The sequence below is a fragment of the Oncorhynchus mykiss genome, chromosome 7 (assembly GCF_013265735.2).
Source record: "Oncorhynchus mykiss isolate Arlee chromosome 7, USDA_OmykA_1.1, whole genome shotgun sequence".
Classification (NCBI taxonomy): Eukaryota; Metazoa; Chordata; class Actinopteri; order Salmoniformes; family Salmonidae; genus Oncorhynchus; species Oncorhynchus mykiss.
The window spans coordinates 77,689,796-77,704,795 of record NC_048571.1 but is presented as its reverse complement, the minus strand read 5'-3'; the positions used below and the strand labels follow the sequence as shown (position 1 = coordinate 77,704,795).

The window sequence follows — 15,000 nt, the reverse complement described above, 5'->3', positions numbered from 1 at the left end:
AACACTTGCACACACGCGAGTACACACACACATGCGCACCCACACACACAGATACGCACACACACACAAACACACACTCTCTATCTCACACACAAACACACACACTACGTATCATATTCTTCCTGGGCTAGCTCTAATAGGCGGCCTCTTAGATATCCTGTATAGAATAGTGCTCATGCAATATTAATATGGCACACCAAAATATGGCGGTCGGAGCACACTCCATCTCTCACTCTCTACATAATTGAATATGCAAGCTCTCCAAATCAACCAGGAAAAGAAAGAATGAGAGGAAAAAGAACCTGTCATCCCAGTTGGAGACATTGAGTCCTTTAACATATATCATGTCAGAGTTGGAAAAGCTACAAGGACAACAACAACACCATCAGACAGTGGCTATGGTAACATACCCAGAACAGAGAAACAATGGCCATGTATGTTGCACACTGGGCTGCATTGTTTACTGTGTTGAGGCAGAGGCCCAAATGGCATGCTTAATATAAGACATTATTCATGATTTATACTTAAGTACAATTAAAACCAAATACTTTTAGACTTTTACTCAATTTTAGTTGTATTTATTTATTTGTATTTATTTATTTGTATTTATTTATTTATTTATTTAACTAGGCAAGTCAGTTAATTAAGAACAAATTGTTATTTACATTGACGGCCTACCAGAAGGCAAAATACCTCCTGTGGGGACGAGGGCTGGGATTAAAAATACTAATGTAAAAAATAAATAATATATAAATACAGGACAAAACACACATCACGACAGAAGACAACACAACACTACATAAAGAGAGACCTAAGACAACATAGCAAGGCAGCAACACATGACAATACAGCATGGTAGCAACACAACATGACAACAACATGGTAGCAACAGAACATGGTAGCGGCACAAAACATGGTAGAAACATTATTGGGCACAGACAACAGCACAAAGGGCAAGAAGGTAGAGACAACAATACACAATACACCATGCAAAGCAGTCACAACTGTCAGTAAGAGTGTCCATGATTGAGATTAAGAAGAGATTGAGATAAAACTGTCCAGTAGCTGCAGCAAACTGAAAAGATGAGCGACCCAGGGATGTGTGTGCTTTGGGGACCTTTAACAGAATGTGACTGGCAGAACCGGTGTTGTATGTGGAGGATGAGGGCTGCTGTAGATATCTCAGAAAGGGGGGAGTGAGGCCTAAGGGTTTTATAAATAAGCATCAACCAGTGGGTCTTGCGACGGGTGTACAGAGATGACCAGTTTACAGAGGAGTATAGAGTGCAGTGATGTGTCCTATAAGGAGCATTGGTGGCAAATCTGATGGCCGAATGGTAAAGAATATCTAGCCGCTCGAGAGCACCCTTACCTGCTGATCTATAAATTATGTCTACATAATCTAGCATGGGTAGGATGGTCATCAGAATCAGGGTTAGTTTGGCAGCTGGGGTGAAAGAGGAGTGATTAGTATTTTACTGGGTAACTTTCACTTTTACTTGAGTCATTTTCTTTTAAGGTATCTTTACTTTTACTCAAGTATGACAATTGAGTACTTTTTCCACCACTGGTAGTGAATAGGGTGCCATTTGGGACGAAGGCACATGCTGTGGAGGACCAGAAAAGTACATCCCATGGCTACAACAGTACAGTCTCTGCTTCCATTAGATAAGGGTTGTTGGTCAATCTGACTAGCTAGTGGTCAAGACAGTGTGCTGTACTACAGGCTTTAAAGGGGATGTTCACTATTTTACAACTTGATGTTAAATGATTCCTCACCCTGAAATGAGTCTACGGTCCAGGAGAATCTGTAATCCATGGTTCGTTTTTTCTTTAAACAGCCACTATAAAAATTAGCCACTGCTAGCTACTTTCAAGGGGGAAGAACCATCTAACTATAAGTTATAAAATACTTAACTTCTCTTTCAAGACTTCTGTGTTGCAGTTTCTGTTCTCCTCCATCCATAACTGTGACTTATTCCAAATGCCTTATGATGCCTCTTTCATTTGACATTCTTTAAGACATACTGTGAATCATTTGTGTTTAACCCCATTTTGTCCTATACATTAAGTAAGTACAGTATTTTCACAGTTTTCAAAGTTATTTTGACTGTTGTTTCTGTTATTGTAGGTCTCTGTCATCCTCAGTGATTTTCTTTCAGGGGAAATCTAGGATTGGTACATATATTTTTGTTCTTAATCCTAATTGATTCCTAAAGAATATAAATGCCTATAAATAAATTCTCATGAGTTTAGTTCAACTATTTTACAAAGTGAACACAACCAACCACCTTGCGTAACTAGTAGGTGACACTGCAGTATTGTGTGTCTCTAGTAAGGACAACAACAGGTCTTCACTAGGTGAAGGTCATGTCTCTAGTAAGGACAACAACAGTCTTCACTAGGTGAAGGTCATGTCTCTAGTAAAGACAACAACAGGTCTTCACTAGATCAAGGTCATGTCTCTAGTAAGGACAACAACAGGTCTTCACTAGATCAAGGTCATGCCTCTAGTAAGGACAACAACAGGTCTTCACTAGATCAAGGTCATGCCTCTAGTAAGGACAACAACAGTCTTCACTAGGTGAAGGTCATGTCTCTAGTAAAGACAACAACAGGTCTTCACTAGATCAAGGTCATGTCTCTAGTAAGGACAACAACAGGTCTTCACTAGATCAAGGTCATGCCTCTAGTAAGGACAACAACAGTCTTCACTAGGTGAAGATCATGTCTCTAGTAAGGACAACAACAGGTCTTCACTAGGTGAAGATCATGTCTCTAGTAAAGACAACAACAGGTCTTCACTAGGTGAAGATCATGTCTCTAGTAAGGACAACAACAGGTCTTCACTAGGTGAAGGTCATGTCTCTAGTAAGGACAACAACAGGTCTTCGCTAGGTGAAGGTCATGTCTCTAGTAAGGACAACAACAGGTCTTCACTAGATCAAGGTCATGTCTCTAGTAAGGACAACAACAGGTCTTCACTAGGTGAAGGTCATGTCTCTAGTAAGGACAACAACAGTCTTCACTAGGCGAAGGTCATATCTCTAGTAAGGTCAGCAACACAATCCAATACTAAAGTCAGGCCCTCCTGCTGAAGTCTTCAACAAAAAAAAAGAATGACAGATTTATGATAAAAAAATACTTAAAAAATAAGAAAGGGGGATGGGGTGGAGGAGGAGTAGGGGGATGGGGTGGAGGAGGACTGGGGAGGTGGGGTGGAGGAGTAGGGAGGTGGGAGGTGGGGTGGAGGAGGAGTAGGGAGGTGGGGGGGCTCTGTGCACCTTGACAGGAAGGAGAAAGGGGAAGAGCACGAGTGGAGTTGAGTGAGGTTATTTTGGCTGAAAGGGGTTGAGGGGGAGGGCGGAAGCAGTGCAGAACCTACTTTCAACTGAACCCCTGGTAGAGAGACAGAGCGATATAGAGATAGAGAGGAGGGGAAATGAACATGGCTGCAAACTTACTGCAACCTGACAGTACTGCTTTTAACTCAGCACCTGATAAGTACAATGGAAAAACTTCTGGTTTCCTTCACACTGTTAAGTGGTTGCACTCTCCATGCAGATACAGTTTGGCAGCAATACCTCACAGGAAGAAGTAACAGACAAAAAGGCTCTTTCATTTGAATAACTCTACATGTGAATAAAAGTAAATGATCGTGTATGGTGGAATGCTTTCATAAAATCCGTTGTCTGTAGGCTATCATCTGTCTGTAGGCTATCGTCTGTCTGTAGGCTATCGGCTGTCTGTAGGCTATTGTCTGTCTGTAGGCTATCATCTGTCTGTAGGCTATCGTCTGTCTGTAGGCTATCATCTGTCTGTAGGCTATCGTCTGTCTGTAGGCTATCATCTGTCTGTAGGCTATCGTCTGTCTGTAGGCTATCATCTGTCTGTAGGCTATCATCTGTCTGTAGGCTATCATCTGTCTGTAGGCTATCGGCTTTTGAATCTGTCTGAAGGCTCTTGTCTGTCTGTAGGCTATCATCTGTCTGTAGGCTATCATCTGTCTGTAGGCTATCGTCTGTCTGCAGCCTATTGTCTGTGTGTAGGCTACCGTCTGTCTGCAGCCTATTGTCTGTCTGTTGGCTATCGTCTGTCTGCAGCCTATTGTCTGTGTGTAGGCTACCGTCTGTCTGCAGCCTATTGTCTGTCTGTAGGCTATCGTCTGTCTGTAGGCTATCGGCTGTTGAATCAGTCTGTAGGCTCTTGTCTGTCTGTAGGCTATCGTCTGTCTGTAGGCTATCGTCTGTGTGTAGCCTATCGTCTGTCTGTAGGCTATCGTCTGTCTGTAGGCTATCGTCTGTCTGTAGGCTATCGTCTGTCTGTTGCCTATTGTCTGTCTGTAGGCTATCGTCTGTCTGTAGGCTATCGTCTGTCTGTAGGCTATCGTCTGTCTGTAGCCTATCGTCTGTCTGTAGGCTATCGTCTGTCTGTAGCCTATCGTCTGTCTGTAGGCTATCGTCTGTCTGTAGGCTATCGGCTGTCTGTAGGCTATCGGCTGTGTGTAGTAGCCTATTGTCTGTCTGTAGGCTATCGGCTGTCTGTAGCCTATCGGCTGTCTGTAGCCTATCGGCTGTCTGTAGGCTCTAGGCTGTCTGTAGCCTATCGGCTGTCTGTAGGCTATTGTCTGTCTGTAGGCTATTATCTGTCTGTAGCCTATCGGCTGTCTGTAGCCTATCGGCTGTCTGTAGCCTATTGTCTGTCTGTAGGCTATTGTCTGTCTGTAGCCTATCGGCTGTCTGTAGCCTATCGGCTGTCTGTAGGCTCTAGGCTGTCTGTAGCCTATCGGCTGTCTGTAGCCTATCGGCTGTCTGTAGGCTATCGACTGTCTGTAGGCTATCGGCTGTGTGTAGCCCATCGGCTGTCTGTAGGCTATCGTCTTTCTGTAGGCAATCGTCTGTCTGTAGGCAATCGTCTGTCTGTAGGCTATTGGCTGTGTGTAGGCTATCGGCTATTGAAATGACCACTATTTGAAACGTTTCCTGTGTCTCTCACTCCCTTCCATTTTATAAATAACCTTGACGTGCAGATTTAGCATGTACAGTTTAATTCTAGCGACAGAGAGTCGAATGAAAGTGGATATATATCTTTACTACCTCCAGCCTCCCTGACAAGTAGCTCATTTGGATGATTTGTCCGTGGGCTCTCCGCAGAGCACCATTTACAATATTCACTTTAGATAACGTATGGTTCTTGGCCCTGAAACCAGATGGGTTTCGTAGAAATGCTTTGTTAGCAGTCTTCCGCTTGATAAATTATTTAGGACATGTGGTTGGAAACATCAATAGAATCTCTATTGTAATTAAAAAAGGAGCCCACCAACAATATTGCACTGTTCCCCATTGAACCCTGAAGCAGGGCTGAGAGAGATAATTCAGAGAGAAAAGTTTGCATGGATTGAGTGTGGAAGACATATGAAATTAAAATCTCTCTTATCCATTGTTCTTATGTTAAATGGATAAAAGAAAGCAATTGACTTCGATTTTAATTATTATTTTTTTTGTATATAATGGGAAAGAGTCTCTTAGAAAGAGACATGAAGGTACCCATAAGCAATCATTACTGATGAAAAAACACAAATGTGAAAAATTGGTGGATCTAGCGTTTTGGAACTCTTCCTTTCTCAACCACAGTTCACCAGTCAGTTGTAGCTATAGAGCGAGGAACCACATTCCGTATGATTACACACTGAACAAAAATATAAACGCAACATGTAAGTGAGCTGAAATAAAATATCCCAGAAATGTTCCATTTGCACAAAATGCTTATTTCTCTCAAATGTTGTGCACAAAGTTGTTTACATCACTGTTAGCATTTCTCCTTTACCAAGATAATCCATCCACCTGACAGGTGTGGCATGTCAAGAAGCTGATTAAACAGCACGATCATTACTCAGGTGTACCTTGTGCTGGAGACAATAAAAGGCCAATGTGCAGTTTTGTCACACAACACAATGCCACAGATTTTGAGGGAGTGTGTAATTGGCATGCTGACTGCAGGAATGTCCACCAGAGCTGTTGCCAGAGAATTGAATGCTCATTTCTCTACCATAAGCCGACCTCCAACGTCGTTTTAAAGAATTTGGCAGTATGTCAAACCGGCCTCACCGCCACAGACAAAGTGTATGGCGTTGTGTGTGCGAGCGTTTTGCTGATGTCAACGTTGTGGACAGAGTGCACCATGGTGGCGGTAGAGTTATGGTATGGGCAGGCATAAGCTATGGACAATTAACACAATTGTATTTTATCGATGGCAATTTGAATGCACAGAGATACCGTGATGAGATCCTGAGGCCCATTGTTGGCCCATTCATCCACCTCCCATCACTTCATGTTTCAGCATGATAATGCACGGCCCCATGTCGCAAGGATCTGTACACAATTCCTGCAAGCTGAAAATGTCCCAGTTCTTCCATGGCCTGCATACTCACCATTGAGCATGTTTTGGATGCTCTGGATCGACGTGTTCGACAGCGTGTTCCAGTTCCCGCCAATATGCAGCAACTTCCCACAGCCATTGAAGAGGAGTGGGACAACATTCCACAAGCCACAATCAACAGCCTGATAAACTCTATGCAAAGGAGATGTTGTGCAATGCATGAGGCAAATGGTGGTCATGCCAGATACTGACTGCTTTTCTGATCCACGCCCCTACCTCATCCACACCCCTGGGGATGACATTACACCAAGAAACCATGATGAAAGCCCCCAACCTAAATACATTGAAAGTGTCTTTCTTCTGGAATCAAGTTCCATCTTCCTCAGTACACAAACATGCACACAACAAAAACTATCCATACCACGCGATGATGGGCCCAGTCAAGTCTTTGACACATTCACCAACTTCCCCGCTGAAAGATCAGCCACAACATGTTGGCAGCATTGTAACATGTTGTAATCAAGCCCTGGTCTCCAGAATGGAAACAGAAGAGGAATACCTGATGTGGTAGTCTCAGGTTGGACTACTCTAAATCATCTGGGCTCTGACACACACACACACACACACACACACACACACACACAAGTGCAAGCTTTGCAGGTCCATCAACCCATTTAAAAACCAATAAACACCCTACAATAACCTGTGGATCATGAGAGAACCTTCATAATTCAGCAGAATATTAATAACTTATTTATTGAAACTTTATGTAGTGACCTGAAATACTTAGTTTGAAGTGAGAGACCTTTGAATATTCATAACACATCCATAAAGACGCTATATCGCAGGACGCTGTACTTCCTTTAAAGTCAGACCCCTTTGGTCCTATATAACACATACATAAAGGCTTAATGATGTAAACACACACAAAAAAAAACACTTAGTGAATTATCACTAACAGCTAAATCAAATAAAGATAAAGACATGTTTTTTTTCTTCCTTTAATTTGTACATTTTTAAAACAATACATGTGTTTTTAAAACAATACATGTGTGTCAAAAAGTCCAGCAATGCAATTACATTGTACATTATACAGGGCTGTGAACAATATAGCTTGTCCCTGAGCTGGCGGACAAATGGTTCTTGCCTCTCTTCCTGCTGGAGGTACTGCATGTTGGTTCCAACCTTAAAGGTAACAACAAAGAAAGTTAGCAGGTCTGTTAGGAAATGGGTATTTCGCTAGGTGACGGTCACGGTATTTCTGTGCTGCGCTAGAAACTCTAAATGGGAAGATGGGAAACTCCATTCAATTCGTATTAATATATTCCTCTTGCATTTATAAATCTCATGATGTGACTATGAGACATGGCTGTATCTAGGAGGATTTGCGTTTAGCTGAGCCTGCTAGCTAGCAAAATTTCGTCTAGCTAGCAATTGCTGTGAAGTCACCAAAATTACTTGAAATAACGATTAAGGTAACTAAAGTATGTAATTTAGCTCAACACTTTACTACAAATGAATTTAAATTACAATAAATAAAGGTTAACTTACCTGCTTACTTGCTGTCCGGTGGCAGCACAAGTGGGCATTTGGTTTTCAAACTCATCACATGATCAGCGTCTTGTCAACAAAACTAAAAAAGTACTTTGGGGTCACAGTTTTTTTTCTTTCTTCAAAATAAAAGTGCCCCACTTAATAGCAGAAAAGTATCAACAATAGCCATTCATGATATATTAAAAATGATTTTCTAAACATTAACAGTGATTCGTATTTGTTCATATTTAAGGGACATTTGCATAAAATGTGGGTTTTAAATCATGTTCCAAGGTCAAATAAATGGCCCCAATGTGAGTCACTGTATATGAATTACATTTTGGCTTAGAGCAAGAAAGTATTGTAGAGAATACTCAGTAGTGTCTGTAGAATGTATATGGTGTCATTTCATGGGGCTCTGCATAATACAGTGTTGGTGGCCTTTAATTCCACCCATTCCAATGGCGGCCCAATCACATCACGTGCGCTTACTGCATTACAGAAAACCTGCTAACCAAACTTCAGTCCAGGGCATGCTCACTGAATTAAAGAGCAACTGCACTCAAAAAAACTATGTTTCTTATATTTATCCCAGACCTCAAAAGTCATCCACTGATTTTTAAAGCATTGTCGGAAACAATTACACCAACAATAAAAACACATTTAGTTGTTTTTCTATTAAAAAAGTTTGAAAAAATGGGCTAAACCAGAAAGAATGGGCTAAACCAGAAAGCATGGGCTAAACCAGAAAGAATGGGCTAAACCAGAAAGAATGGGCTAAACCAGAAAAAAATGGGCTAAAACAGAAAGAATGGGCTAAACCAGAAAGAATGGGCTAAACCAGAAAAAAATGGGCTAAAGCAGAAAAAAATGGGGGAATCCAAAACCTGGAAAAACAAAACTAAGAAATTTTATTTTTTAAAATACTGAAGTATGCACTTTTTTCCAGCAAATTTTAAAAGGCTCTACCAACATTCTTTGCTCTGCATGACTGCATTTTAGGTCAAATATTAACTATGCACCCAAGAGGGAAAGAGGTTGAGCCATCTTAGAAATGAGTGAAATATAATATAACATATACAATTAAGCGGACACTTTTATCCAAAGCGAGTTAGAGTCCTGAGTGAATACATTTTTTACATATGGGTGGTCGCAGGAATCAAACCCAATATCCTGGTGTTGCAATGCTGTACCAAGATGCATGAGAGCCTCAATGTAATATGATTTACAAGGCCTTTATTATGCGGTGCTTAAGCCACTCTTTATAAACCATAGGTTTATGTCATATTTGACATAATGGGTTATGTCACATAGACATTAGTGGTTACTGTATGTCACACAGTTATGCCACATTTATGAACCCTTTATAAAGCATGACATACGTTTATCAATGATTTGTAACACATTTATGTAGCGTTTATGAAAGCTTTATGAAGGCTTTATAATGCCTTTATAAGCTGAACGTCATTTAAAGCGGGCCCGAAGACAGATCCTAGAACTGATCTGAGCCCGTAGTGGCTGAACTAGGATCAGGTCCCCCACACCTATTTATTGTGATGAATTGAGAAGATTTTGTGATTACAGGCCCTGATGCACGTCTCCATAGGGAGATGTAGAAAGTATTTAGCACAGTACCATATCTTGTGGGGAACGTGTTTTCGTCAGTCACTTCATACAGAAACACAAGATGTGAGGGTGCTACCGGTTGAAGACCACAAAACCACCCGACTCGTCTCGTGGTGGCACATCACTGGCATTTAATGGCCATCGGCACTGTAGGGTTGAACTGTGTACTAACTGTGAGTAAGGGGGTGAGGTGTGGGGAGTAAGGGGGTGAGGTGTGGGGAGTAAGGGGGGTAGGGGTAAGGGGAGCATCCTCTCACCCCAGCAGAGGGCAGTCTCTTCCCGTTGGGGTTGGGGCGCATGGGCAGGGAGCTATAAAGTCTAACGCCGCGGTCGTCTGATGCACCGTATCTGCTCTGTAGAGTAAGAGGGAGAGCGAGAGAGAGAAACTTTAGCTTCAGAACTTTCAACATGTTTTCACTCAATAAAATACTATTGCATCATATACACACAAAAACGCTTGCGAACAAAAAGTTAGGCATTGTCAATGGTAGAAACATGGAGGTCAGCAGAATTTAGTGATAAAGCAATTAAGATCTGAATAGACTGTCATCAAGTACAAACATCCACTTCTTACTGATGTCTACACATACACCGTGGTGTTTCCCCTACATTAATTTAGCAGCGGCGGGCCAACTCCCTTACCCTATGTGTGAAAACACACTGCAGGAGAGTTGGCACTGCAGCTCTGGAGCCGGGGTACCTGGGAATCTAATGACTCACAACAAGACCCTTCCTGCCAGTGGAGCCTTTGGAGCGTTTGCCTCAGCGAGTTTTACACCGCACTTCTCCTTCTTTCACACCACACAGATTCTCTCACTCCCTCTCTCTCTCTGTTTATCGCTCTCTCTCTCTGTTTATCTCTCCATCTTTCTCTCTGTTAATCTCTCTCTCTCTCCCTCTCTCTCTGTTTATCTATCTCACTCCTCTCTCTGTGTCATTCCCCTCTCTCTGTCACTCCATCTCTCTCCAACACCAGCTCCATCTCTCTCCAACACCAGCTCCATCTCTCTCCAACACCAGCCTATTAAACACCAGCTCCATCTCTCTCCAACACCAGCCTATTAAACACCAGCTCCATCTCTCTCCAACACCAGCCTATTAAACACCAGCTCCATCTTCCTCCAACACCAGCCTATTAAACACCAGCTCCATCTCTCTCCAACACCAGCTCCATCTTCCTCCAACACCAGCCTATTAAACACCAGCTTCATCTCTCTCCAACACCAGCTCCATCTCTCTCCAACACCAGCTTATTAAACACCAGCTCAATCTCTCTCCAACACCAGCTCCATCTCTCTCCAACACCAGCCTATTAAACACCAGCTCTATCTCTCTCCAACACCAGCCTATTAAACACCAGCTCCATCTCTCTCCAACGCCAGCCTATTAAACACCAGCTCCATCTCTCTCCAACACCAGCCTATTAAACACCAGCTCCATCTCTCTCCAACACCAGCCTATTAAACACCAGCTCCATCTCTCTCCAACACCAGCCTATTAAACACCAGCTCCATCTCTCTCCAACACCAGCTCCATCTCTCTCCAACACCAGCCTATTAAACACCAGCTCCATCTCTCTCCAACACCAGCCTATTAAACACCAGCTCCATCTTCCTCCAACACCAGCCTATTAAACACCAGCTCCATCTCTCTCCAACACCAGCCTATTAAACACCAGCTCCATCTCTCTCCAACACCAGCCTATTAAACACCAGCTCCATCTCTCTCCAACACCAGCTCCATCTTTCTCCAACACCAGCCTATTAAACACCAGCTCCATCTCTCTCCAACACCAGCTCCATCTCTCTCCAACACCAGCTCCATCTCTCTCCAACACCAGCTCCATCTTCCTCCAACACCAGCCTATTAAACACCAGCTCCATCTCTCTGCAACACCAGCCTATTAAACGCCAGCTCCATCTCTCTCCAACACCAGCTCCATCTCGCTCCAACACCAGCTCCATCTTCCTCCAACACCAGCCTATTAAACGCCAGCTCCATCTTTCTCCAACACCAGCCTATTAAACACCAGCTCCATCTCTCTCCAATACCAGCCTATTAAACACCAGCTCCATCTCTCTCCAACACCAGCTCCATCTCTCTCCAACACCAGCTCCATCTTCCTCCAACACCAGCCTATTAAACACCAGCTCCATCTCTCTCCAACACCAGCTCCATCTCTCTCCAACACCAGCTCCATCTTCCTCCAACACCAGCCTATTAAACACCAGCTCCATCTTCCTCCAACACCAGCCTATTAAACACCAGCTCCATCTCTCTCCAACACCAGCTCCATCTTCCTCCAATACCAGCCTATTAAACACCAGCTCCATCTCTCTCCAACACCAGCTCCATCTCTCTCCAACACCAGCTCCATCTCTCTCCAACACCAGCCTATTAAACGCCAGCTCCATCTTTCTCCAACACCAGCCTATTAAACACCAGCTCCATCTCTCTCCAATACCAGCCTATTAAACACCAGCTCCATCTCTCTCCAATACCAGCTCCATCTCTCTCCAACACCAGCTCCATCTCGCTCCAACACCAGCTCCATCTCTCTCCAACACCAGCCTATTAAACACCAGCTCCATCTCTCTCCAACACCAGCCTATTAAACACCAGCTCCATCTCTCTCCAACACCAGCCTATTAAACACCAGCTCCATCTCTCTCCAACACCAGCCTATTAAACACCAGCTCCATCTCTCTCCAACACCAGCCTATTAAACACCAGCTCCATCTCTCTCCAACACCAGCCTATTAAACACCAGCTCCATCTCTCTCCAACACTAGCTCCATCTCTCTCCAACACCAGCTCCATCTCTCTCCAACACCAGCTCCATCTCTCTCCAACACCAGCCTATTAAACACCAGCTCCATCTCTCTCCAACACCAGCCTATTAAACACCAGCTCCATCTCTCTCCAACACTAGCTCCATCTCTCTCCAACACCAGCTCCATCTTTCTCCAACACCAGCCTATTAAACGCCAGCTCCATCTCTCTCCAACACCAGCTCCATCTCTCTCCAACACCAGCTCCATCTCTCTCCAACACCAGCCTATTAAACGCCAGCTCCATCTCTCTCCAACACCAGCTCCATCTCTCTCCAACACCAGCCTATTAAACACCAGCTCCATCTCTCTCCAACACCAGCCTATTAAACACCAGCTCCATCTCTCTCCAACACCAGCCTATTAAACAGGCCTTTAGAGGACTGTAATAAATGAGTCTAAGTCCCGATAATGTAAACACTAGCTCCATAGAACTGTGTTTTAATAGGAAGGGGTTGTGTACTTATCAGAGGCCCACGACAGTTTGTGTCCCCCCGGGGAGAACATGGCTGTCTGGAACACTGGATGGCTGGCAGGTTGTTATGTCACAGCCAAGGTCCCCAGACAGACGACATCATCAGTCCAGAGTGGGGTTTATTGAGAATGACGCTGAATTATTGAGTTTGAATTTCAGAACAGGGTCATCATGGATTTGAGATGAATACTGGGCATTTTAGAATCACATAGAAGAGGATGCTTGCTCAGGAAATATAACCAGGAGAGGGGCACATGCATGCCAGTAATATGAAAACTGGTAGGAATACTTTGCTAGTTATACAACTGTGATGGTGAATTAAACTACAGAGACAAATGTGTTGAAAGTATTTTTACTTTATGTAACTAGGCAATCAGTTAAGAACAAATTCTTATTTACAATGACGGCCTACACAGGCCAAACCAGGACAATGCTGGGCCAATTGTGCGCCGCCCTATGGGACTCCCAATTACAGCTGGTTGTGATACAGCCTGGATTCGAACCAGGGTGTCTGTAGTGATGCATCTAGCACTGAGATGCAGTGCCTTAGACCGCTACGCCTCTCAGGAGCACAAAGTATAGGGTAGCCTGCATATAAAATGACAAAAGAATCCTGATATGTTTTTACATTGTCAAGCTCCTGTCATATTGACAGGCGGGCAATAATACAATCATTTAAATATCTCTCTCTCTCAATTCTATTCAATTCAAGGGGATTTATTGGCATGGGAAACATATGTTTACTTTGCCAAAGCAAGTGAAACTCTCTCTCTCTCTCTCTCTCTCTCTCTCTCTCTCTCTCTCTCTCTCTCTCTCGGTCTCTCATGGTCACTCTCTAAGTGATTGCTACTTTTCATCTCTAGGCGAGTCCGCCGTGGGCCCAGCTAGCTATCATTATGCAAATAGCGGCAATTCAATTTCAGTTGGTTGTGGGGGAGGGGGGTATCCTCTCACAGGGGATTCACAGTCTTACTGTACAGTACTACTGTGTCCATGTTAGGACCACCTCAGTCCATAGAAAGTCTCTATACACTCATGTTCTTATCTAGAGATCTGACTAGACTCCACCTACTATTGAAACCCAAAGAAGTCACATTTTACTAACTGAGAAACGTGGGCGTGCTTACTGATTACTGTAAATAGCACATTCATTATCAAGTCGCTGTTACTGTAAATCAAGCCACCTCCTCAAAGCATTACCTTTCTTGTAGACTACTATGCTTTAATGCAACATGTAGTTTTACACATTGAAAGTTAACAATTACATACATCAGAATACATTGTACTGATCCTAGTCATGAAATGTAAAAAATACATCCAGGGGAGTTAATGATTCCAATATATGTATATATATATATATATATATATATATATATATATATATATATATATATATATATATATATATACACAAGGACATTTCTAAGTGACCCCAAACTTTTGAATTGTATATTGAGGACATACACTTAAAAAGATGAGAGATGACAGACAAAATGAGAAAAAAATCCAGAAAATCACATTGTAGGATTTTTTATGAATTTATTTGCAAATTATGGTGGAAAATAAGTATTTGGTCAATAACAAAAGTTTATCTCAATACTTTGTTATATACCCTTTGTTGGCAATGACAGAGGTCAAACGTTTTCTGTAAGTCTCACAAGGTTTTCACACACTGTTGCTGGTATTTTGGCCCATTCCTCCATGCAGATCTCCTCTAGAGCAGTGATGTTTTGGGGCTGTTGCTTGGCAACACGGACTTTCAACTCCCTCCAAAGATTTTCTATGGAGTTGAGATCTGGAGACTGGCTCGGCCACTCCAGGACCTTGAAATGCTTCTTACGAAGCCACTCCTTCGTTGCCCGGGCGGTGTGTTTGGGATCATTGTCATTCTGAAAGACCCAGCCACGTACTGCAGCGCCAGCTGTGCAACCGGAGACTCTGGGTTCGCACCCAGGCTCTGTCGTAACCGGCCGAGACCGGGAGGTCCGTGGGGCGACGCACAATTGGCCTAGCGTCGTTTGGGTTAGGGAGGGTTTGGCCGGTAGGAAATCCTTGTCTCATCGCGCACCAGCGACTCCTGTGTCGGGCTGGGCGCAGTGCGCGCTAACCAAGGTTGCCAGGTGCACGGTGTTTCCTCCGACACATTGGTGCGGCTGG

General features: G+C 43.4%; 1 protein-coding gene across 3 annotated transcripts in view; it reads right to left on the bottom strand.

Moving 5' to 3' along the window:
* Positions 1-15,000, bottom strand: part of LOC110528540 (TOX high mobility group box family member 2) — a 207,498-nt gene that overhangs the window by 125,270 nt on the left and 67,228 nt on the right. For 2 of the 3 annotated variants that reach the window (XM_036984127.1, XM_036984125.1), the window contains exon 2: positions 9,795-9,890. The exons of the other annotated variant lie outside the window; for it this stretch is intronic. In XM_036984127.1, coding sequence (XP_036840022.1) covers positions 9,795-9,890 — 96 coding nt within the window. The remainder of the gene's footprint in view (positions 1-9,794; positions 9,891-15,000) is intronic. 3 annotated transcript variants of the gene reach the window in all.